We start from the raw sequence: 22,744 nt of genomic DNA, 5'->3' as shown, positions 1-22,744 counted from the left end.
ATCATCATCATTACTATTACTATTACTATTACTATTACTATTACTATTATTTATGGTCTATCACCTAGAGAAAAAATTGAATCGCGCCCAAGCCGAGGAAGTCCTAATATATATATAAAATTATTTTCTTGGAAAGAATAAACAATAATATAATGGAAACTGCAATGTTGATCTGCAAGGCAGTCTTTGAAAGTCGCTCGCTGTGTGTGTGGAGAGGGCGGTGTCAAGCGCGCGAGGGGAGGGAACGACGCGTGGCTGCGAGAGCAGCTGACAGCTTGCCCTTGTTGGCGCACGGTTAGTTGCGGAAAGCGGGAGCGAGGACTTTTTTTTTTTTTTTTTTTTTTTTTTTTTTTTTTTTTTTTGGTTGGCTTTGTGGCTTTCTGGATTGGGGGGGGGGGGGGGGGGGTGGAGGGAATTGTTCGCTTGCGGGTGTGATGGTCTCGAGAGGACCTGGCTAGTAGCTACTTGCAGAGCTCTGAAGAAGATGTTGAGATCAGCGATTCGGAAGGCGGGGCGCCGCGGTGCTGTATCGACCTGATTCCATCCCTAGCGAAAAGGATTTGCGGCCGTTGAGTTTGGAGGCGGTCGTCGGTTTCGGTGGAGGTGGAGGGGGAGTTGTGATGGTGAGGCTCTGCTGTTGGGTTTGTTTTGCTACCGGGAGGGAGTGTAAGAGCCGTGTTGGTGTTCAGGTTGTGCTAGGCAGTGAGGAATGAGACTTTGCGGTTCTGGAGTCGCTGAATGGGATGAATGAGCTTTGTTGGTAAAGGAGGGCTGCCTTGATTGAGTCTTGAGGCAACGGCGGCCTGGATCTTGACTGCTTCGCTTATTCGGCTCCTTATCTTCTCAGATGAATGTACGTACTTATAACGGCCCTGAGAAACCACGGCAGCAGATACTTAGATTAGGCCAATGTATTTCAAGGTAAGAGAGAGCGTGGTAAATGCAAGGCGTGCGCTGTCAGCTTGTCGCCGAATGACGCTGGGGTCCGTCGCAAAACCCGAAGTTGAAAATGTGCCGACACCCATGACCACGCTTGCGCCAATGTGTTGAGCTCCATGAAAAAGGAGAACGAGGTGAACGACGCATATCCTACAACTTTGCGGAGCTAATGGGAGTAGAAACCTCGTAAGAGACCTGGCAAAGGGCACCGAGGAAATTGAATTGACCCGCAAGGTAAGAACGATGACATGTGCAAGTTGAAGTTACACGAAGCTGTCAAACTGATAAAAGGAAAGACAACTCTTGGAGAAGTACAAGGCAGATCTTCATGAGGGGAACCGTCTGGGCGCCATCCAGAGCCACAAGAATTGGATTATTTCGGCAATCAAGCTCAGGCGGAGACTCGACTCTGTGCAGAATTCAGCAGAAACTGGCGTTCAACGCGACCCTGATACCAATGTCCTCGTCATCATCGAAATTCTCCGACGCGCTTGCCGAGATCGAGCGAAACTTCTGGGTCCTGAGGCTGACCAGCCATTGGAGGAGGAGATCTGCGCTCCGTCGTGTTCCAGAGAAGCTCGTATCCAAGAAATACACAGAAGGATCCGAAATCGAGAGGCCATTGAAGTAAGTGATCTTATCCAGTCGACACCCCACCTTCCCCCCACCCAAAACAAAGGCAGCTCTTCTCATACTTCTCGTAGCTAGAGACTGTGTTCAGGATATTCACCAGAGTCACTATTCCGTACCGAAAAGCAGTTATGAAAGAGCTGTGTTTCCACCCATGGTATATGAATGGCGATGAAGAGATATAGAAGAGGATATTGAATCATGCTCTCTGGTTCTTCGACCACCGATACTCTTTCCTGGTCTTAGAGAGTAAAAGTGGATTTAAAATACCAGCCCCAACTGGTTCTTGGATGATGCGAATGGACGGTGCAATTCAAGCAGACCAGAAAAGTCTTTGGATTGATTAATCCGATAGACAGGGTGATTTGGAAAAAAGCAGGAGGGCAAATAGTTGAGGCATAGGAGCGGCATGTACAGAATGCAAATGTGGGGATCGTACTGAAGGGAAACATTTGGAAAAAAGGAGCGGTACTGGAGTGTTTTTGTCTAGATGGTAAAGGTCACAAAAATCCGAGTAACAGCATAGCATAGAGAACAAACAAAACTTATTGTATTGCACGGATCAGTACCTTTGTATAAGGGGTGGCTTAGGCAGTTTGACGAAGGTTCGCGATCCTTCAATCATCGTATACACCTGTGACTTGTCAGCTATCTTCCTCTGGCTCTGAATATAGCTACGTACGAATTCCGAGTCTATTTGACCAGTCTCTGAATAGAGTCTTAAACGTTGCTTGTATTACGTGTTTCTGGAACGTCGTTACCCGTCCCCGGGTTTCTTTCCCCTGAGATCTTCTCGATGATCTTTGCTTTCCCCTGAGCTCGTTTCAGCCTGTCATCGAAATCTGACACTGCATCCTCGGTATTCTCCGTCGACAGACTTTCGGATTCTGCTAACGCGTGCAGCACCTTGACGTGGTTTTCCAGTCGGTGATTTGCGGGCAGTGGATCGAGGCTCCGCGGATGCGTTTGCCTACCACCAAGAGGAAAGGAGGTGGCTTGCCCTCCAAATTGGGGAGCTGAACCATCTTCTTTGAGGTTGTCTTTTTCAAGGCGAGGAATGCGATTTGCCCAAATGATTGATTTCCCATAGAGCTTCCCACTTTCCATATACTTTTCAAAACCCTTTTCCAATCCAAATGTTCGTCCTTCGATCCGACCGGCTTTCACGCCATCGACCATGCCTTGTTGGAAGCCAGCGTTGTAGAATTGTTCCTCTAGGCCCAGAACCTCATCAAAACTGTCCGAGTACATCTTCGCGCAAATGACTGGATTTGATTCTGATATTCGATCTGATTATGCTGCCGTTCTATATTGTGGTAAGGTGAGGTGGGTGATTGACAGTGATCAAGCGAAATCCGAGAGGGCCGACACGTGATATTGAAACAAGGCTAGAAAGATCTGCCGAAGATGAAGCGTAAGCGAATTGTTTACTATGTACAAATGAATTTGAACTTCGTTTCCATCCTGTCCGCTCTCTTACTGAGCTGTCACTAAATAACCCCATACAGCGCGAAATGAGGTGATCTCCCCGCCAAGTGGTATAAAGACTAACATTTAGACAGAAGATCTCATATTCGACCGAGGGTCTTCACAAATTCGCTGGTTAGTACACTACAGACGGTGACCCTATTGGAATAGCCCTGAGGGGTTGTGGGACTATCAATGCCGGGCGCGGCGATAAGCCCCTGTCATAAGAACCAGTCGTTACCACGAATAAGGTTGAATAGTACGATGAAAGTAACCCGGAGTTGTCAGATGTGATCTAGACAAAAAAACCTTTTTTTTTTTTTTTACGATCTAAAACTCCACGGATCGGCGCGATAATACGGACACGGAACAATGCTACAAAATAAGAGAGCAATATCGTCTGAACTATCAAGCGAGCTTCTCGTTCAAGTATAGCAAGATCGAGATGTATATTCTATAATCTTAATACATACAGTATGCATTCGTTCGCTTTAATTCTATTAGTACTTTCAAAAGCAATAATATATAAAGTGATTATACCTTCAATAACAATTAGGTTTCGTCACCCATTCTGGCGGTTTCCGAAAGGGGCATAGATGTTTACCTCGCTACGGAGCTCCGAGTCAGCCTTGTCAGCGAGGCTGAAAAGCTAACCGAGACCAATGAGTAAACATGTCCAAGACCCATAATAAAGTTTAAAGTTACCCCTCGACCCCTCGACCCCTCGTCCATTTCCTTTCCTTTCCCATTTTTTGACACCAACAATAATAACAACCACAAAAAAACACGCAAACACACAAACATGGCATCACAGATCATCTTACCCGAAGAGGGCAAAAACAATATCTTGATCACAAGCGCACTCCCCTACGTCAATAACATTCCGCATCTCGGAAATGTTATCGGCAGCGTACTCTCGGCGGATGTCTTCGCGCGATTCAGTAAACTGCGCGACAGACCAACACTCTTCATCTGCGGAACAGATGAATACGGAACGGCGACCGAAGCAAGAGCTCGCGAGACTGGACAAACTCCAAAGCAACTTTGCGACGAGTTCCACACGAAGCACAAGGAGATCTACGACTGGTTTGAGATTGGATTCGACTACTTTGGCAGAACCACGACCGAGCAGCAGACGATCATCGCACAAGATATCTTCCTGAAGCTGCACAAGAACGGATACTTGGAGGAGCGAACAACCAAACAACCATACTGCGAACATCACCACTCCTTTCTGGCCGACCGATTCGTCGAAGGCACGTGTCCCAAATGCCAGTACAACGATGCGCGGGGCGATCAATGCGATCTATGCGGCAGTCTCCTCGATGCGCTCGAGCTCATCAACCCTCGATGCAAGGTGGATGGCACAACTCCTGTCGCCAAGGACACCACCCATATCTTTCTGCGTCTGGATAAAGTACAAGCAGATATTGAGGGTTTCTTTGCACAGTCGAGCGTGGCTGGCGGATGGTCAGCCAACGGCATTGCGATTACAAAGTCATGGCTGGAAAAGGGACTGGAAGGTCGCAGTATCACACGAGATTTGACTTGGGGTACACCAGTTCCATTGCCTGGATACGAAGACAAGGTTCTATACGTCTGGTTCGATGCCTGCATAGGTTATCCCTCGATCACCGCCAATTACACAAAGGATTGGGAGCTCTGGTGGCGCAACCCGGATCAGGTCAAGCTCTTTCAATTCATGGGCAAAGACAACGTTCCTTTCCATACAGTCATCTTCCCGGGATCTCAGCTCGGAACTAAGGACAAGTGGACAAAGCTGCACACCATCTCCGTTACCGAGTACCTGAACTACGAGCAAGGAAAGTTCTCGAAATCGAGGGGAATTGGTGTCTTTGGTGATGGTGCCAAGGAGACTGGAATTCCGCCTTCGGTGTGGAGATATTACTTGATTGCGAACAGACCTGAGATTGGCGATACTCAATTCGAGTGGAAAGCTTTCATTGCGGGCAACAATAGTGAACTTCTTGCGAATGTTGGTAACTTCGTCAATCGATTGGTCAAATTCGTCAACGCGAAGCTTGATGGTACGGTTCCAGAATTCCTCCCAACCTACGAGGACGATTCCTTCGATTTCCCTGGCTTCATTTCTGAGGTCAATGGCCTTCTCACCGAGTACATCGCCGAAATGGAAGCTGTGCGTCTGCGAGCGGGGCTGAAGAAGTTTATGGAGATTTCCGCGAAAGGCAACCTCATCCTTGCTGGCCGTCTTGACAACGCCAACTTGACCAACAGCCCGGCACGGACCCACGCTATTGTTGGAATTGCTCTGAACCTTGCATACCTTCTTGCGTCTATCTCGTCCCCGTTCATGCCCTCAACCGCGAAATCCATCGCTGAGCAACTCAACGGCCCTCTTCTCTCGATTCCCGATAAATGGAATGCAGGTGCTCTTTCAGGCGGCCACAAGATTGGCAAGGCCGCATACCTGTTCACCAGAATTGACGAGAAGAAGGAAGAAGAGTGGCGAAACAAGTATGGTGGTACACAGGCTTCTCGACAAGCCGAAGAAGAGGCCAAAGCCAAGAAGGCAGCGGACAAGGCGAGAGATAAGGAGCGCAAGAAAGCTAGGGTACGTCGGAAAAATTCTTTCTTAGCAGAGTGCTGAGGAGTGCAAATGTATACTGGTGATGTATTTTTTGGGGTGTTTTGCTGTCTTGTCATTGGGAAGAATCAGAATTCTAATCTCCTCATAGAAAGAAGCTGCCAATGCAGCTGGATCAAGTGCAGAGGCCTCTAAGAGCCCGGACGCCGCTAAGGATACTGATGCGAAGGAAGGTACCGGTGCGAAAGACTCAGAGCCCAAGCTAGATCTGGAGTCGCAAATCAAGAAGAATCTCGAAGCCTTGAAGGGGACTCGGCTTTCGAAGGAGGGTGAGACTGAGTTGCCGCTGGGAGGCAAGACTGCTGAAGAGCAAGCACCGCCACCCTCTGCCGCTCCCTGAACGATCATTGTGCGGGAAATACGGACGGGCCGGTTGGCGTTAGCGAATGGAGAGTTGGCACAGCAGAAGATTGCAGTAAAAAGCTCAGTTCAACAACATGTTCTCGGAATCTATATCCTGGGGCCTTCTTTTTTTTTTTTGGCCTACACGCTATTTTCTCTCTCTCTTCCTTCCCATACATACACATATACCAATACCAATTTTCAATATCAATAGAGATATAGATATAGGCATAGTTTTGCGTCTACATGGCCATCCTCATGCCTCCGTTGGCACAGACTACCTGTCCTGTACACCACAAGCTATCCGGCGTGCACAGCATCCCAACGACGCCGGCAACCTCCTTGGTGTACGCCGGTCTGCCCCCGGCATTCTCGGCATCGGCTACGAGATCCGCGTCGTCGAGCTCAGGCCGGATGGCACTCCCGGGCGTCTGCTGAATGAAGGGCCGCAGCGACCTTCTGAACTCGGGCGTCGTTCCGGCCCACATGTCTGTCTTCACCGGGCCGGGATTGACGGCATTGACCGTGGCCCGCTCCGCCACTGTGCGGAGGTTTGGTCAGCATTGATTGCATTGATGAAAAGACCTTGGGCACTTGGGAACTTGGGGGGGTTTTTTCTTTCTTTCTTTCTACGTTTTCTTTTTCTTCTTCTGTCCATCTCGACTCCTCCGGGGATATCTCCCGAGAGAACGGAATCTTTCGAGTCCTTGCAGAATGGAATGGAAGCGGAAAGGGGGGAAGGAGGGAGGTTTGAAACATACGCTCTCTCGCCCACGTCCTGGTCATAGCCTCCAGCGCGGCCTTGGTGCCGCCGTAGACGGACTGCCCCACGAAGCCCTCGGAGCTCGACACGGAGCTCAGGTTCACGACGCGGCCGGAGCGGTCGTGCGGCAGGTAGGGGAGGGCGGCCTGCAGCAGGAGGAGGGGCCCGAGGACGTTGACGGCGTACTGCCGGTTGAAGTCTTGGATGGTGCAGTGCTCGAGGGTGAGGTTGTTGGCGACGCCGGCGTTGTTGATCAGGATGTCGATTTGGAAGGGAGGGTGGGTGCCTTTTTCGGGGGAGGAGAAGTGCGCTTTTGTGGTGGTTATTAGGTGCGGGGGGCCGTTGGGTTGGGACATGTCTGCTTCTGGGGGGAGGGTTAGAGGAGGGAGATAGGTGAGGTTTTGAGGGTGGAAGGGAGGGAGAGATAGCAGAGAGAGATGGAGAGGGTCAGAGAGGGGGGGAGAGAGAGAGAGAGATGAGTCCGCGAATGAACAAGAGTTGGAGGTTCCTCTTTTGATATAACCAGATACCCATAAGTAACCGTCTTCCCCTTTTACTTACGAACTATCAAACACGTAACCCCATGCTCCTCTGTCAGGCGAGAAGACAGCTCTTGGGTGATCTTGCCAGAGGAGTCGGAGGTGTAGTTCAGGACTAGATTGGCTCCCTTGGAAGCTAGATTGCAGGCAATAGCTTCCCCGATCCCTACTCACTGCCATTAAAGACTGTACTTATTACAACTTACTTGTACGCATGAGGCCGAATTGAGTTTTTTACCTACCTCTCGAAGCTCCCGTGATGATGGCGAGCTTTCCCTCCAGGATCCGAGGAGGGTTTACATTTACCCCACTATGGTTGTTGGTAGACATGATTCTCGTAGGACGGGGGCGAAAGAAATGTAGGTAAGGCTTTGAATGAGTTTGAGTTCGAGTATGAGTGAAAAGAGAAGCGAATTCGAGATGAGATCTAACTGATTGCGTATGTATGCTATATCGAGATGAGATGTGAGACTGATTGAGCTGATTGAGCTGACTGAGCTGATTGAGAGAGGACTGATGAGATAGTCATTAATTGCCGAGCTCAAGAAGGAAAGTCAACAACCCCACCATCGGAGTTCGGACGCGACCCACTTAATACTAGCCCACCAATGCCAGCCCGCCGTTGGAAAAGCGACCTGGATGCCAGCGACCGTCAAGCGTCAACACCAAGCTCGAATTCGGAGCTCGCAAGAAAAAGCTCCCAAGAACACCAACCGCAACCCGCAACTGCAACCATGGACATCCGGCTGCTGCGCTCCTCAGACATACCTCATGTACAACATGCCAACATCACCAACCTCCCCGAGAAGTTCGTATTATCCCTCTCTCTCTCCCTCTCCATCCCAATCACACATCCTCACTCAGAAGAACAACATACACACAACACAAGGCGGGAAGTAAGAAGAAAGAAGCCAATTGAGCAATGAAATAAACCTAACTTGGAAAAAAAAAACCCAGCTATTTCATGAAATACTACCTCTACCACGCCCTGTCCTGGCCCCAGCTCTCCTACGTCGCCGTCGACGTCTCGCGGCCGAAGAAGTCCCCGTACGACGCCCCGCGGATAGTCGGCTACGTGCTGGCGAAGATGGAGGAGGACCCGCCCGACGGGGTGCAGCATGGGCACATCACCAGCTTGAGCGTGATGCGCACCCATCGTCGGCTGGGGATTGCTGAGAAGCTGATGCGCCAATCGCGTAGGTGCCTCCCTCTACCCCGAAACCCACCCTCCCCAGGTACTGCTACTACTCAAGTACTACTCCTACCGAGTAGCTGGCTCTACACATTAGAAGGAGGCAGGCAGGCAGGCAGGATTGGAAACAGGCGAAGGGGCACACGGCTGTGGTGTGTGTTGCGTGTGTTGTGTCGTATTATGAGCTGACAACCCCCCTCCAGAAAAAGCCATGGTCGAGACCTTCCAGGCCCAGTACGTCTCCCTCCACGTGCGCGTCTCCAACAACGCCGCGCTCCGCCTCTACCGCGACACGCTCGGCTTCGAGAACGAGAAGGTCGAGGCCAAGTACTACGCCGACGGCGAGGACGCCTACAGCATGCGCCTCGACCTGGGCGACATCCGCGAGAAGCTCCTGGACGAGCTCGACGAGGAGCGGGACGAGGGCGAGCCCGTGGGCGAGATGGGGAAGGATGGGGGCGGGGATAGTGCGCAGGCTCTCGTTGATGGCGGGGACGGTGGGGCCAAGGGGAAGAAGAGGAAGGTTAGAGTCGGACGGGCCTTGGGGGTGGGTGCCTTGGTGGAGAGGGACGAGAGTCATAAATAAACAAGAGAGGGGGAGCTGCTATTTTTTGCGTAGCGAAAATGGTAAAAAGTCCCACGTCCGCACCACATGGCTGGCAGACAGACAGACAGGTTGGATGATGACCAGCCAGCCAGTCAGCCAGCCAGTCAGCCAGTCTTCCGTTCCGCCGAAGCATCTCCTCTTAGCCACCACACAAGCAAGCAAGCTACCAGTCTCTCCGTACGTGCCCTGCAGTACGATTCTTCCTCAACTTCACTCAACCACGATCACACACATCGCACTGCCTACCTACCTACCCTACCTCTATCGGATTACATATACTTATTTCACTTGGGCCGGCAGATCTTGCCCGGCTCAAGTGTAGCGATTCATGTACTAATCGCTGATCACACCATCTATCCAAGCCATTTTCATCGTCGCAGCGTGCACAGTTCAAAGGTTGCTCTTGGGGTTAGAAATGACATGTCCTTCGCGGGTGCAGTTTCGGTGCTCGATTCACAACAGCCAGAGGGTCCAATGTAATCACGGCTCCGGAGAGGATGCGAAATGGTGTCAGAGTACTTCTTCATAACCGTTGAATTTCCAGGGCAGTTGGCTAGCTAACCGCTAGACCGCTACCTGATTGGAGTTAAGTTGATACACAGTCGAAAACGACCCTCACTCGATCCCGACCTTCCCATGCTGCCAATCCATCGAAGCGATCCGTTTACTCGAATGGGTTGCTGAATATTCTTTAGTACCAAAGGCAGATGGAGGAGGAGAGAAGATCTTACGTGCGGGTTCCCCACCAGGTGAGGAACAGAGAAAGACCGACTGTCTCGAAGACACGGGCAAGGGCACCCACGGCAACGGTGTCAAGAGGACGCTTCTCGGTAAAGATTTGGGCGATGAACTGTGCGCACTCAAATTAGCCCTTGTCCTCCATTATCATGTGCGTGCGGGGTACAAACCGAAGGAGCAGAGCTGGCAAAGAAGATCAAAGATCCGAGGTATGCGGAGCCCTTGTAGGAAAGAGTTCCGGTGGCATTGATCAGAGCACCAACACCGTATGATTGGACGGCGCTACCGACAAGGGACGTTCCCCAGGCAGCGGCGGCAGAGGCAGCCTCCTTGGACTTGACGAACTCCTCCTTGGAGTTGGCAGCTTGGGCACGGTGGTAGGTATCGCCGAAGACAGGGCCGAGGATTGCGAGGGAGGCGGCGTGGTTGAAGATGGTGCCGAGGGCGATGGCGGATGGCTTGACAGGTGGAAGGTCTGCAGGGAAGGTTGTTAGCTGGAGAGTACGCGAAGGGAATAGATAAGAGTTGTGCAGGTAAGAGTTATAATTGTTGACGGAGCATCGGGAGAGACAAAGGACTCGAGATGAAATGAACCCTATGGAGCTGATGAAGCAGGGTTGAAGCTATTCCGAGCTCTCTCGCATCTCTCTCGCATTCTCCGTGCTCCCCCAACAAACAAGGCACGGATGTCGTCACCAGCCAAACAAACAATACCAGGAACGAGGCAGTGGTATACGCACAGTGAAGAGACATGATTGGAAGTGTATGTGGTTGATTGAAGAGGTTGATGGGAGATTCTTGGAGGATTTGGATGGATGCCACGGTGATGGATGTGGTGGATGTGATGGATGATGAGCGTGGAGGAGGAGGGGAAGTAAGAAGAGAAGAAGGGACTTTTTCCTTTAAGAAAGGGAAGGCGCGCTAGCGGGGGTTGGGGGGAGGTGTCACGACGGACGGGGACGGGGCAGAGAGGGCAGAGCAGGATTGGTTGCTGGGCAGGGAAGAGTTCCTTTGACCGGTCACGTCATGGGCTGGCTCACTCACATCGGTCGAGTACTACCAACTCGAGTAATGAATATAATGAATGAGTGAGTGAATAAATAAATGAATCAATGAATGAACAAATCAATAAATGAATGGCAGTTCATTTTCCATCAACTCACTCACTCACTCACTCACTCACTCACTCACTCACTCACTTACTCACTCAATCTATTCGATGATCAGATGACGTCGTTGACTCTATTCGCAGATTATTTCCCTTCCCCTTCCCCTTCCCCTTCCCCTCCCCCCTTCCCTTCATCGCCGTTTTCAGCGAACGTCGTCCCTTTTTCTCGTCTTAATGCTTGATCCGGACAACAAGAAGTCAAGCACCAACGGGACCAGGCGACACGGGATCCGGCCCGCACGGGGCAGTGTATGTTTTGTGGGACCACGCCAAGGCTCTCGACTCTCTGACATCATCGCTCCACTTATGGCTGAACTCCATGACTCGGCCATCGGAGATCACGTCTGAGGGCCTCAGGTTGCTTAAGCAACTCATTCTCCAATCTCCACAACAGACAAGTTACCTCGCTTCGAAGACGAAAAAGAAAACAAAATAAAAAAAAAGGTAAGACCCGATATTCGCCTTCCGGAGCCGAGCCGAGCCGAGCCGAGCCGCATCATCGGCTCCACCGGATTTTGTTCACGTACCTCTCTCCCGAGCCTCCGTATCCCGAGATTGCCGAGGGTGCAACCCAGGGCTAACCTCCACCACAGAGGCAGACATATATACATCCAGACGATGCTTTGCTGATATATACATGGCCCAGGCAGCAAGAAACATCCAGCCAGACCCTATGGTTGGACGACGACGGAGTCTGTGCAGCGTAAATTCTTTGGTGTAAGCTTGAAACGTATTCCTCCGGGGACGTATCATTCATTCATCATTATCACCACCTACGCTGCTGACCCGACCACCTCCAGATCATTGGCTTTCGTAGCAACTGTCATCGTAGCATTCATGGTCATGATGGGAGAGACTCCCGCTCCGTCCGAGCAACACACTGTGTATAGCACAGTCACGGGATATTTCCTCCAGGATGAGGAAGGAACGGATCCGAAAGGATTTGATTTCGTGGGTTCCATGTCTCTTCTGAGATGAAGAGCCGGGTAGTGGCTGATCATGCGAATAGACGACGACCAATTTTGGACTTATGGATAGAAAATACCCCGCAGACGCAGACCTGAGTACAAACAGCAAGTTGACCCAGTGGCAACGCTTTGCGAGAGAAGTCACGAGGTTGAATGGGAAAGGTGGCTCGAAGGTCACCTACAAGCTTCTTTACCGTAGGTAAAATGGGTGCATCGCCTCTATTCTTCCATATTCCAGGCACAGGCACAGATACAGAGACTGATGGATTATTGCAGTTGGCCGCCATGGAGAGGGTTACCACAATGTAGCCGAAGCTTTCTACGGCACCGATGCGTGGAATGTTCGTCTCGCCAAATTCCTTCTTTCTTTGCCGAGTTTGGAGCAAGACTGATGTTGGAAAAACAGTGCTACTGGTCCTTGCAAGACGGTAACAGCACCAGTACCTGGTTAGTATATTCCCTCCTTGTGTTCTCGATGTCGTGGGCTTGGGATTGTATTTATCTTACAATCAGCGATCTCAGGTGATACGTGGGTCTTGAAATATGGAAAAAAGGAGCCTGGTGCTAACTTGCAGTCTCAGGGCCGACGCTCTCCTCACGCCGACAGGTGAAGGCCAAGCTTTGAAAGCCAATGCCTTCTGGCGCTCCCTCATTGCTGACCAGGTTCGTCTCCTCTTCCTCCTCCTTCGACGATGATATGATTCAAAAACTCTTCCTAAACCTCTTCACAGAAAGTCCCAACCCCACAATCCTACTACGCCTCCCCCCTCATGCGCTGCTTAGCCACCGCCAACCTCACGTTCTCCGGCCTCGACCTCCCAAAAGACCACCCCTTCATCCCTACCATCAAAGAGGGACTAAGGGAAGTGAACGGCGCGCATACCTGCGACAGACGTAGTCGCAAAAGCGTCATCGGGGCAAAGTATCCAGACTGGCCCTTCGAAGAGGGCTTCACGGAGGAAGACGTGTTGTGGAAGGCCAATCTACGCGAAACAGACGACGCCATCGACCAACGTACGCTCGCTGTTCTCGACGACGTGTTTGCAAGCGACAAGAGCACGTATATTAGTATCAGCGCGCATTCGGGAGAGATAGGGAGTATGTTGCGAGGTAAGTCTTTCTCCTACTCATCCTCCTCCTCCTCCCCCTCCCCCCCCCTCCTCCTCTTCCTCTTTCTTCGATTCTATCAATACATACAAGAAAGTAAACTGACTTGCTGAGATGCAGTCCTCGGACACCGAGAATTCAGTCTCGGAACCGGCCAAGCGATTCCGGTGCTCGTTAAAGCGGAGCAGGTTCCTGGTGCCCGGCCGCCGCAGAAAGAGGCACCGTGGGAGAAAGTCGAGACTTGCTCGACAGTTCCACCTGCGCCTGCGCCTGCGCCAACAGCAGCAGCGGCTGCTCTTACTTGAGAGAGTACATATGTATATATATGTGTGTGTATATATATGTGTGTGTGTATATATCATTCACCTCTCGACTCAAGAGGTCTGTAAAGATAGATAGTTGGTTCTGCCTGAAAAGAGTTCCTATATGCATATAGACCGACTCTCCTCTCTCGGCTGCCTCAGGAGGATTGTACTCTCGAGCCTACTTACTCAACACAGGACCTAGGTATCAATCCGTCCGTGCCGCCGAGCGCTGCGCTGATTGTGAACCGGTCGGCGGGGTCCTCGGGAGTCGGTACGTACCAATGTGAAACCTCGGAATTAAAAAAGCTCGAGAACCTCGTGCTCTTGGATATGCTATTCGATGGTATGGTACTTACGGTGATGGCTGCACCTCTAGGGGGGGGAAGGTGAGGCATGCCAAAGACAGCTCCTCTCATCGTCGGCTCGCGTAAGTGGGCCGGCCTCCTTTTATCCTTTGAGGCTACGGGGTGTGTTCAAGGCACGGGAAGTAATCGGCTTGCTCAGAGCCATGGCGGTCGGTCTACTCCGTACGGATGGATACACTGCACGCAAGCACACGTTCAAGAAGTTATGTTATGACAAGACAAGGAGGCCAAGTTAGTTGTAACCGCTGCGCCTGCCTGCCTGCAACCTTACACACATCCTTTCCTCGTCCCTACTCTCTCTCTCTCTCTCTCTCTCTCTCTCTCTCCCCTCCAACCCGAAGCATAATGAGAAGAAGACGTCGGTCGATGGCTTTTCAGGTACTGTAGACCGGACCCCCCATCTCCTTCCGCGTCTCCTGATTCCTCTTGCCCCTTCTCGCAAGTCGCGTGAGAGAAAGGAGCGCGAATCAAAGCAGAGAGAGGTATAGTAGCAGGTGAGGAAACGAGACGGGTCTCCTGCTGCCGTGATTGCTACAGTATAAATAGAAGTTGTAGGAGCTAATTGTACAGGCCGCAGGAGAAAAAAAAATTCTCCCTGCATGAGTACCGAGCGCGGCGTTCGGTTTGAGGTGGTGAGGGTGTGCGAAAATCATGAGCCGCTCCGGATGTTCGAGACAAGAGGAAGTCTGTGGTCTGTTGGTTTGGCGTTACGGAGCGCGATACTTGATGCGCTACTTCTGGAGACACTTCCATGCGGCGGACCGTTGCGGTACCCTGCCGCCTACTGATACGCCGGTACAACCGGCGCCTACTATGGCGGCCCGCGCGTACGCTGGCTAGGAAGCTGGCGGTACTCGGAGAGCAGAATGTGCGAGGCTTAGAGGGCGAAAGATATTCCGGAAGCCGCCTTGGAGGACTGGATTATGGGATGAAGTTCACTGGGTTGAATGAAGTTTGAAGTTCAAGAAAGGTATACATGCAATAAGCGAGATTCTAAAGACGCTCTTGACGGGCGAGGTATCACCTGAAATGAGAAAAGGACAAGCCGGCTGGTAAAAAGTGCTTGCTGGCAGCTGCCTTTAATTACCTGTGTACTGAATGACTTTTGACGTTCACCTCTATCGTTCCCATTAAGCAACCACTGGGATTCTCATGGATCGATCATACGAATGTCATGGCATTGCCGGGATGGATTCCGGCACTAATCCATGCAATCTACCCGTGCTGCCGTTACCAGTTTGCACGCGACTTTAGCTTCTCATTCTGGATAATCTCGATCCAGTAGTTGTCCGGATCAAGGATGAAGGCTACGCTCTTCATGCGGCCATCTGTAAGACGCTTCTTCCAGTTAACACCGAGCTCTTCAAAACGCTTGCATGCGGCATCCAGGTCATCGACCGAGACGCAGATGTGTCCGAATCCTTGAGGCTGGTCGTTACCGTTGTGATACTTGAAATCAACGTCTTTCTCAGTACCATAGTTCCATGTCAACTCCAGCAGACCCTCACGATCAGCGGTAGGATTGACTCCATTAGCAGACGAATCAGGAACTCCCTTCTCTCCCGGGTAGCCGAGGAAGTAGAGGTTGAAGTTTGCATCTTTGTTCTCGCTGGTCCGGAGGAGACTCATACCGAAGACTTCCTTGTAGAACTTGAGCGACTTCTCTTGATCTTTGATACGGATCATGGTGTGGTTCTGAACGATGTCAAAATTTATGATGGTCCCATTCAATGAGAACTCTTGCAACTCACCATTCTATATGTCTCCAAGTTTGTGGTTTTGATGGCCTCAGTTTTGTCAACTGGATTTTGGCCGATAATCTCGACCCAGTACCCATCCGGATCCAAGGCGAAGGCAATGCTCCGCAAACGGCCGTCAGTTAACTTCTTCTGGAACTTGTATCCGGCATCTTCAATCCTCTGACATGCCGCCTGGATGTTATCAACGCTAATACACGTATGTCCGAAACCCTTATGCGGCTATTTCCCAATAAGTCAGGAATCAAAGTCTTCGTGACTTCTGGGACAATGGGCCTACCTCGGAATTGCCTGTCGAGACTTTGTACTCGGGATCATCCTCCGTGCCGTAGTTATGCGTCAACTCGATGAGGCCCTCCCGATCACTGAAGTGGTTTCCATGCGAGACGGCCTGTGGAGAATCATAGCCCAGAAAGTAGAGGTCGAACTTGGCTTCGGGTTGCTCGATCTTGCGGATCATCTTCATACCTAGGAATTCGTAGAACTTGACTGTGATGCCGTTAGACAATGTTTTTTGAGCGGCTGTGGTGAACACGGAAGGGTGTAAGGATATCAGGACTGACATACCCGATTCCTTTGGGTCCTTCACCCGGATCCTGCGTGGAGGTTAGTTGAGAGGTAGGTACCACAACTGTGACTGGGACGGTCCGTACATTGAATGGTTGAACTTGTAGGTCTGGAGGTTCGTTGCAGTCGCCATGGTTGCGAATGTTTGGATAGCTATCCTTTCTGGGTACTCTAGTCAGATATATATCTCATCGTTGGTAGATGGGGACTTGCAGACGTACCTGTGCCTGTATGCCGAAATCTTGTTTTGAGAGTTTTCAGTAAAGAGTAGTGAGTAAAGCGGATTGAGGACATGGAAAGTAAAGAAAGGGTGGTGTTGAGAAGGTTGAACGTGAATCGAGGGGAGCTCTTTTGCCCCACCCGACAATGACGTATTCGCTATACTTATTGATACTGTACGCTTGAATCTCTGGGACACGGAGAGAGGCCGAGATCCGTTGGTTCGGCTGGCTGACCTGGCTGACCCGGAGCAGAAGACGCGCCCTTGATAACCGAGACGAGACGCAAAAGTAAACAGATGTCCATCAGGCAGGCGGAAAAAGAGGTCGGAGGTACTTCGGTGCGCTTGAGCCAAGCCCATCAATTTGAAGCCCATAAAAGCTCCTCGAGCAATTCGGAAGCTCAAAGATACTTCTTTGCAACCCACGCCACGGCAACTAGCATCACTATAGATGTGGTTTCCCTCGGCGACAAGCTCTCTCCTCCTCCTCTCTCCTCCAGCCACTCCTCGCGTGCGTTCAGCAGAGGCAACCTTTGATGGTTCACAGCGTCGGCATCCAAGTACACCGCGAACAGGGCCCCCCAAACGATAGCAATGATAGAGAAGAGGTTGATGAGCAGATCGTTCGTGTAACCTTTGAGCACAAGACCCAGAAGCCAGAGGGTGATGAATTTAGCGGCCGCGAGCATTGCGGCTCGTATGATCACAGTAGAGGCCGTCGTTGTCGTCCGCGTAAACAAAAGCCTTCTATATATCAAATAATAGACTAGTAATGAGTCCGATGATCTTGTCCGCGACGACGCCGTTGTTCATAAGTAATACATGCCTCGTGATGTTTTGTGGCCGTCGCGATTGATTGACGGACTGGAGATAATTTTCTCCAGATACCTCGCTGGGGGCAATTTCCTTCCCAAACGTGAGTATACATCCTGCCTGCCGCCGCATCGATTGGAAGTCAGAGCAAGAGCAAGCCCTCACTTAAATACGTCGGAATGCCATTATTCATTGTACCCCCACCCAATTCAGCCGGGCGCAAACCGTTCACCACCACCACCACCACCACCACCACTAAAAACAAAAACACGAACGACACCCCATCGACCTCTCAACACAATCCCCAATGGCCACGCCGGCAACCCAAAAGCCCCAGACCCCGAAGCAAATAATGCTCCTCACCAAGCGTCTGACAGTCTTCCTCTCGCAAAACACCTCCCCCGCCCTGCCGACCCTCCTCCTCCTCTCTCCCACGGGAAAACTGCTCTCCAGCTCGAGCCCATCCCCAGCCTCGACCCTGCGCACCCAAGCCACGCTCGCCTGCTCCCTATGGATGCTCTACCAGCCAACGACCTCGTTGCTGCCATCGGCGCTGCCATCATCACACACATCAACGCACGCTCAGCTCCAAACGGGGCACGGGGGAGCGCAGGGCCGGGAAGGAGGGAGCAGCAGTTCGGGCGCGGGCGCGGGCGCGGGCGGGAGCACAGCCGGGAATCCGGACAGAGAGAGGGACGTGGAGGGCGCGGACGACGGCCTAAGCACCGTGACGATCCAGCTCAGTAACGGGGTCATGATCATCCGCTCCCTCAGCTGTGGCCTTTTGTTCGTCGCGATTGGGCCTGCGCCTGCTTCTGCTGCGGGCACGGCGCCGGGAACGCCGAGTTTGAATGCGGCGCAGGGTGCGGGTGTTCAGCAGATCGCGTTGTCGAGGCATGCGAGTCCGTCGGCCTCGCCGCCAGGGGATGAGGAGGGCAGGGAGAGGGAGGTTTCGGGGTTGCTGGCTGTGGGAAGTGCAGTGATGAGTGATGCGGGCAGCATACGGAGCTCGAGTACGATACGGACGGGTGGTTTGTTGGGGATCAAGAGGCAGGCAATGGAGGTGGGGAGGTGGTTAGATGGGCAGCTTGAAGGGTTTAGGTTGGGGAGTGCGGAGGGGAGGTGAGAGGGGAGGAGAGGAGGATGTGAGACTTGATGGAGTCGATAAACACAGCGTCTGAGGGAGGGGTATCGACGGTCTCAAACTCGTAAGGGGAAAGGATCGCAAAGAAAGTTCTCGCAAGGTAGAACAATATGGAGGGGTATATTGTCGACGGATGGTGTCAAGATTTTATCATAGAAAGGTAAGCAAGCAAGGTGTTTAGGCGTCTTTCCTCAGATTGATACCAATTAGCTTTCTAATGATATTTAAAGCCCACACACACCAATCTTCCTCCCCGAAATCGATGTGATATAAACTCGTCAGCTGTGCAAGGCGATGGACTGTTTTGGTCCAAGAGCTTCTGTGCCAGTCAGTCACCCACTCGTAGCAGATAACCAACTGCCTTGTCCAAGCCTCATACACGAATAGTCCTGCTGGCCAACGTACGGAAGCAGAGCACCGCAGCGCTTCGTAAGGCGCTCTTGTTTCAAATAACAACGCTGTGCACACAAAGAAGATGAGGCGGAGGAGGGTGTTGGATAGATGGGATAAAATGCCCAAGTGAGAGCGCCAGACAGATAAATATGGGTCTCTTCCTGCCAACGATACCTATTTATCTATTTCCCTCCCGTTCGTTTCTTTATGGACATTTATTATGCTATATATATACTAAAGAAGTCTCCTTCTCTTCTCTCTTCTCTCTTCTCTCTTCTCTCTTCTCTCTTCTCTCTTCTCTCTTCTCTCTTCTCTCCTCTCTCTTCTCTCCCATCTCCTCTCCTCTTTCTTCCCCATTCCTCCCTCATCTACCGACCTACCTACCTACCTAGCCTCTCCATAATCACAGCCAAATTTCTCCATCTCCATCTCCATTTCTCTCTCTCTCTCTCTCTCTCTCCAATATCTATCCAAACCCGAGCCCTTCCATCACATACGACCATAGAAGACCGAGGAGATTGGGCACCCCGCTCGCTCTGCCATACACCAATAAGCCTCAGATCGGCAGATTAGTAGATGGCTAGGTGACCACCAGCGAATACCTGCTGTTGCATGTCTTTTCGTCTTTTGTCTTTTCGTCTTTTGCCTTTTCGTCTTTTGCCTTTTCATTTTTTTTTTCTTGGTGCAGTCTTTCGTTCAAACCATGGCAAAAGTGTTGGAAAACGATAGAGTGATTTTGCTCGACCCGTGTTTCTTGATTGCTTCAGTTTGCACGCTTTGATTAGTTCCGGATGATAGATATCTTCTTCCGTACGATACCGAACGCCAAAGGCCATGGACGGCTACCGACAACATCAATACTCGGAGTTGGTTGGCTCGAGACCAATGAATTGTGAGGAGGCCTTACCTACCTTCCAGTCTCGTTTACTGTACTTGATTAAGCGAAGCCAGGTGAAAATGGCGGACCGCCTCACGATCAAATCACAAACAGGTCAGACTACAGTAATCAAAACAATTCGTTCAAGTCAGTTATTTCATTGCGACCAATGTTGTAACAAATGCTCAAAATTTCCACTCAGATCAAAATCACTTCAAAGGCTACCTACAAACGCTGGCCCAAATATTGTCCGCCCTCCCTCCCTCTTGGCGCCCTGATCTCGTCGTCGCCCGCCCTCCACCCCTCCCTCCAAGCTCATCGGCGCTTGAGACCACACCTTCCTGCTCTTATCGTCCCGATTCCGCTGCCGATTGGAATACCGCTGATTTCTTGATCTAGACTGACTGACCGGTGACAAGAGCCGTTTCGAATTGGCCTAAACTCTTGATCACTCCTCCAACAGCGGGCTGTTTCAGGAACTCGGCCTTTTAACAATCAGCCTGATCTTCCTTGGCGCAGGCGGTGGCGGCGGTGAGGAGGCTGGGCCTCGCGGATTGGCCTTCAGGATGATGATCCGGCTCTTCTGGGCCGGCTTCTCCTCACCAGTGACCTTGACGACGGCACGGTGGTCCCTGTGTCGGAGCTTGAGCTTCTCCGACAGCTTGCTGCGGCCAACAGTTCCCGAGTGGTAACGTTGGAGGGACTCAACCGCCGGTCGGGGCGAGCAGTTGACGCGACCCAAGCCATCCCCACACTGGCTCCTGAGCAGGAAGCGAGTGTGGTGCGGGATGGCGCTCAGGACCCGACAAGTTCTCGGGAGAGCGCGTCCAGCCAGCCGGGCTTCCATCTCCCTGGTGGCCGTGACGACCTTGGCCTTCTCTTCCAGCGCTTTGGTCGCCACGTGGAAGGCCTTCTCGGCCTTCTTCCAGGGCGTGTACTCAGCCCTCTGGGGATCCCACGCTGGGAAGTTCCCGCGCCACTCAGTAGCAGAGGGGGCAGGGCTCTGAGAGCCCCTCTGGACGCACTTCTCATAGGCTTCGACTCGCTCCTTGGGCTCGTGGTCGCCGGGGAAGGTCCCGGCAGCTTTGCCTTGCTTCCCAGCGCCTTTGACCATGAGAGGCTGGACGTTGCCTCCCATGATCTCCTTCCTCTCCGCGTCCTTGACTTGCCGCTCCTTTATCCAGGCGCGGCAAGCAGCCGAAGCGAACTTGGGGCCGCTGACACCGGCGTACCGGCGCGAGAGGGCCAGGAGCTGAGCGGCGGCGGCGTTGTATACCCGATCGCTCGTGTCCGGCAGGCGCTCCCACTCCTGCTTGGTCGAGGCAGTGAGGGGTTCCAGAGGCTCAAACTTGGTCTTCTTGAGCGCTGGTGTCGGGATCGGCGTTGTGTCGGCGGTTCTCCCCCGCTTGACGCCGAGCTTGAGGGTTATCTTATTTGGAACCTCCTGGCAGACCCGTTCCAGTGCCGTGGTGGCAGTAGCGAGGTCTATGGTGTGGACCTTGCGGATGCCCTTGAGTGCCTTGAGTGCGGCACTTGTCCTGAGAGTGGTGTGGTATGGGACATTGACGAGGTGACTGATCCCCTCTTCATGGCTCTCGTCGAATCCTCCATTGGCCTTCTTGGCTTGGAGGAGGATCCGAGCCTTCTCGAGGTAGTTGTTGGCTCCTGATTGAGGCATGTTTGATATTGAAGTTGTAATTGATGCAATTGAAGTTAATATGGTATGTATCTATGACTTGTAAAGTGCGAGTTGAATGGCTCTGCGGAGAATTGTAGCGCGTGTGTGTATATGCTATATGATGGAGAGAAGTTGAGAATGGAAGAGGGGGGCCTCTGTGACTTTATCTTGTCTGAAGCTGGGACTAGACATCAATTTTTTTCTGATCTGGGTTAGGGAAAGGGCATCTGACTGGACCGCCCATATTTTAAACCACCATTCTAGACTCTATCCGAGTCACTAGAAATCGGGGTTTTTTTTCTGATCTAAACTAGAACTAGAGAAAGGTCTTCTCCGTCTCGTCTGACTGGACCGCCAAATTCCAACCCACCGCTCTAGCCTCTATCCGAGCCACTCAACATTCTTTTTTTTTCTGATCTTGATTACAGAAAAGGGCATCTGAGTGGTAGAGTACCCATCAAAAATTTCATTCCTCCTCGTTAGTAAGCACTCCCATCCTCGGATATGGACTGGCTAAAGGAAAGAGTTGAAATCTACATTATTGTGAAACTACCGTAGTAGTCATGCTTTTCCATTCAAGAAGGTTGCATCGAAAACACAAGAACAAAATTGACGACTATGTAGGTCATGGCAGTCAGTCAAACTACCTACCTACCTGCCTACCTCCCCACTGGAACTTTGGCTATGCTGCGAAAAGGGGGTCTAAGAACTTCACATCTTCACAGCTTCATACTGACAATCAATAGCCATTTGAAGTTTTATCCGTTAGAAATCGTGCCTCGTGCCTAAGGCTGAAGGCGAGGGAACATGGGGTAGGTAGGTAGGTAGGCATGGTATGGCATGGCATGGAATCCCTAATGATATCATAAATACAAATATTGATGACTTCATGATCTTGTCTTAATGCCTAACTTACCTTAAAGGCAGGTAGGGGGTTATTTAAACCGTCAGCTGACAATCCGATGACGGTCTCTTTAAAAGACGATCCTAAGAGGTTGGCATAGCTAGTGGATCACCCTAGGCCGATACTTAAAATTGAATAGAATCTGAAAACAACGATTTAAATTATTTGAATCGTAGCTAAAACAAAACTATTTCAATCGATTAAATCGTTTTTTATAAGAGCTCGTCTTTTCGTTAAAAGATTATTACTCAAATAAGATTGTTTTAATCGATTAAATAATCGTTTATAAAAGTCGGTCTTTTTATAAAAAGACCGTTTTAAGACCGTCCTATGGCCGTTCTGTGGCCGTCCCAAGGCCGTCCTCGAACTTGAAACCGTCCCGGAAAACATTGATTAATAAGCCTTTTTTTTTTTCAATTACTTAGCAGTCTACCCCTTACTAGGTATGCTACCCTCTTATTACACCACCCCCTTATTGCACTACCCCTCCAGCAGGCCAGTAGGGCGCACATGCGCGCGCGAACTTTTATTAAATCGATCGATTCCAATTATTAGAAATTTAAAGCGTTGATATATAAGCCGTAGCAGCGATACCGAGAAATATCTTGGCATGGAATTTATTAAATTATTATTAA

At 51.1% G+C, this 22,744-nt stretch overlaps 9 protein-coding genes across 9 annotated transcripts; 4 read left to right on the top strand and 5 right to left on the bottom strand.

The window, feature by feature from the left end:
- Positions 1 to 2,131: 2,131 nt before the first annotated feature.
- Positions 2,132 to 2,820, bottom strand: L3040_005487 (uncharacterized protein; the record flags this gene model as incomplete). The annotated part of the gene is made up of 3 exons (XM_007295929.2): positions 2,132 to 2,203; positions 2,252 to 2,277; positions 2,331 to 2,820. 3 exons carry the CDS (start codon positions 2,818 to 2,820, stop codon positions 2,132 to 2,134), a joined length of 588 nt encoding a protein of 195 aa, XP_007295991.2.
- Positions 2,821 to 3,838: 1,018 nt separating this feature from the next.
- L3040_005486 (uncharacterized protein) lies at positions 3,839 to 6,002 on the top strand (the record flags this gene model as incomplete). The annotated part of the gene is made up of 2 exons (XM_007295930.1): positions 3,839 to 5,629; positions 5,754 to 6,002. The coding sequence occupies 2 exons, from the start codon at positions 3,839 to 3,841 to the stop codon at positions 6,000 to 6,002; spliced, it is 2,040 nt and encodes a 679-aa protein (XP_007295992.1).
- Positions 6,003 to 6,246: 244 nt separating this feature from the next.
- On the bottom strand, positions 6,247 to 7,636 carry L3040_005485 (uncharacterized protein; the record flags this gene model as incomplete). Its single annotated transcript, XM_007295931.2, has 4 exons — positions 6,247 to 6,545; positions 6,766 to 7,131; positions 7,329 to 7,472; positions 7,549 to 7,636. The coding sequence occupies 4 exons, from the start codon at positions 7,634 to 7,636 to the stop codon at positions 6,247 to 6,249; spliced, it is 897 nt and encodes a 298-aa protein (XP_007295993.2).
- A 404-nt stretch (positions 7,637 to 8,040) lies between these two features.
- On the top strand, positions 8,041 to 9,084 carry L3040_005484 (uncharacterized protein; the record flags this gene model as incomplete). Its single annotated transcript, XM_007295932.2, has 3 exons — positions 8,041 to 8,114; positions 8,264 to 8,502; positions 8,702 to 9,084. The coding sequence occupies 3 exons, from the start codon at positions 8,041 to 8,043 to the stop codon at positions 9,082 to 9,084; spliced, it is 696 nt and encodes a 231-aa protein (XP_007295994.2).
- Positions 9,085 to 9,769: 685 nt separating this feature from the next.
- Positions 9,770 to 10,596, bottom strand: L3040_005483 (uncharacterized protein; the record flags this gene model as incomplete). Its single annotated transcript, XM_007295933.1, has 4 exons — positions 9,770 to 9,785; positions 9,837 to 9,955; positions 10,014 to 10,318; positions 10,584 to 10,596. The coding sequence occupies 4 exons, from the start codon at positions 10,594 to 10,596 to the stop codon at positions 9,770 to 9,772; spliced, it is 453 nt and encodes a 150-aa protein (XP_007295995.1).
- Positions 10,597 to 11,684: 1,088 nt separating this feature from the next.
- Positions 11,685 to 13,391, top strand: L3040_005482 (uncharacterized protein; the record flags this gene model as incomplete). The annotated part of the gene is made up of 8 exons (XM_066154539.1): positions 11,685 to 11,728; positions 11,812 to 11,962; positions 12,021 to 12,174; positions 12,256 to 12,320; positions 12,386 to 12,426; positions 12,561 to 12,642; positions 12,711 to 13,077; positions 13,207 to 13,391. 8 exons carry the CDS (start codon positions 11,685 to 11,687, stop codon positions 13,389 to 13,391), a joined length of 1,089 nt encoding a protein of 362 aa, XP_066011396.1.
- A 1,595-nt stretch (positions 13,392 to 14,986) lies between these two features.
- Positions 14,987 to 16,374, bottom strand: L3040_005481 (uncharacterized protein; the record flags this gene model as incomplete). Its single annotated transcript, XM_066154538.1, has 6 exons — positions 14,987 to 15,451; positions 15,508 to 15,735; positions 15,794 to 16,002; positions 16,081 to 16,109; positions 16,167 to 16,242; positions 16,302 to 16,374. The coding sequence occupies 6 exons, from the start codon at positions 16,372 to 16,374 to the stop codon at positions 14,987 to 14,989; spliced, it is 1,080 nt and encodes a 359-aa protein (XP_066011395.1).
- A 1,046-nt stretch (positions 16,375 to 17,420) lies between these two features.
- Positions 17,421 to 18,530, top strand: L3040_005480 (uncharacterized protein; the record flags this gene model as incomplete). Its single annotated transcript, XM_007295936.2, has 3 exons — positions 17,421 to 18,176; positions 18,362 to 18,417; positions 18,488 to 18,530. 3 exons carry the CDS (start codon positions 17,421 to 17,423, stop codon positions 18,528 to 18,530), a joined length of 855 nt encoding a protein of 284 aa, XP_007295998.2.
- A 1,469-nt stretch (positions 18,531 to 19,999) lies between these two features.
- L3040_005479 (uncharacterized protein) lies at positions 20,000 to 21,205 on the bottom strand (the record flags this gene model as incomplete). Its single annotated transcript, XM_007295937.1, has 1 exon — positions 20,000 to 21,205. One exon carries the CDS (start codon positions 21,203 to 21,205, stop codon positions 20,000 to 20,002), a length of 1,206 nt encoding a protein of 401 aa, XP_007295999.1.
- Positions 21,206 to 22,744: the final 1,539 nt, after the last annotated feature.

The sequence above is a fragment of the Drepanopeziza brunnea genome (assembly GCF_022702325.1).
Source record: "Drepanopeziza brunnea f. sp. 'multigermtubi' strain 214-2 chromosome Unknown ctg9, whole genome shotgun sequence".
Classification (NCBI taxonomy): Eukaryota; Fungi; Ascomycota; class Leotiomycetes; order Helotiales; family Drepanopezizaceae; genus Drepanopeziza; species Drepanopeziza brunnea.
The sequence above is the reverse complement of the archived record's forward strand: the minus strand, read 5'-3'. Positions and strand labels throughout refer to the sequence as shown.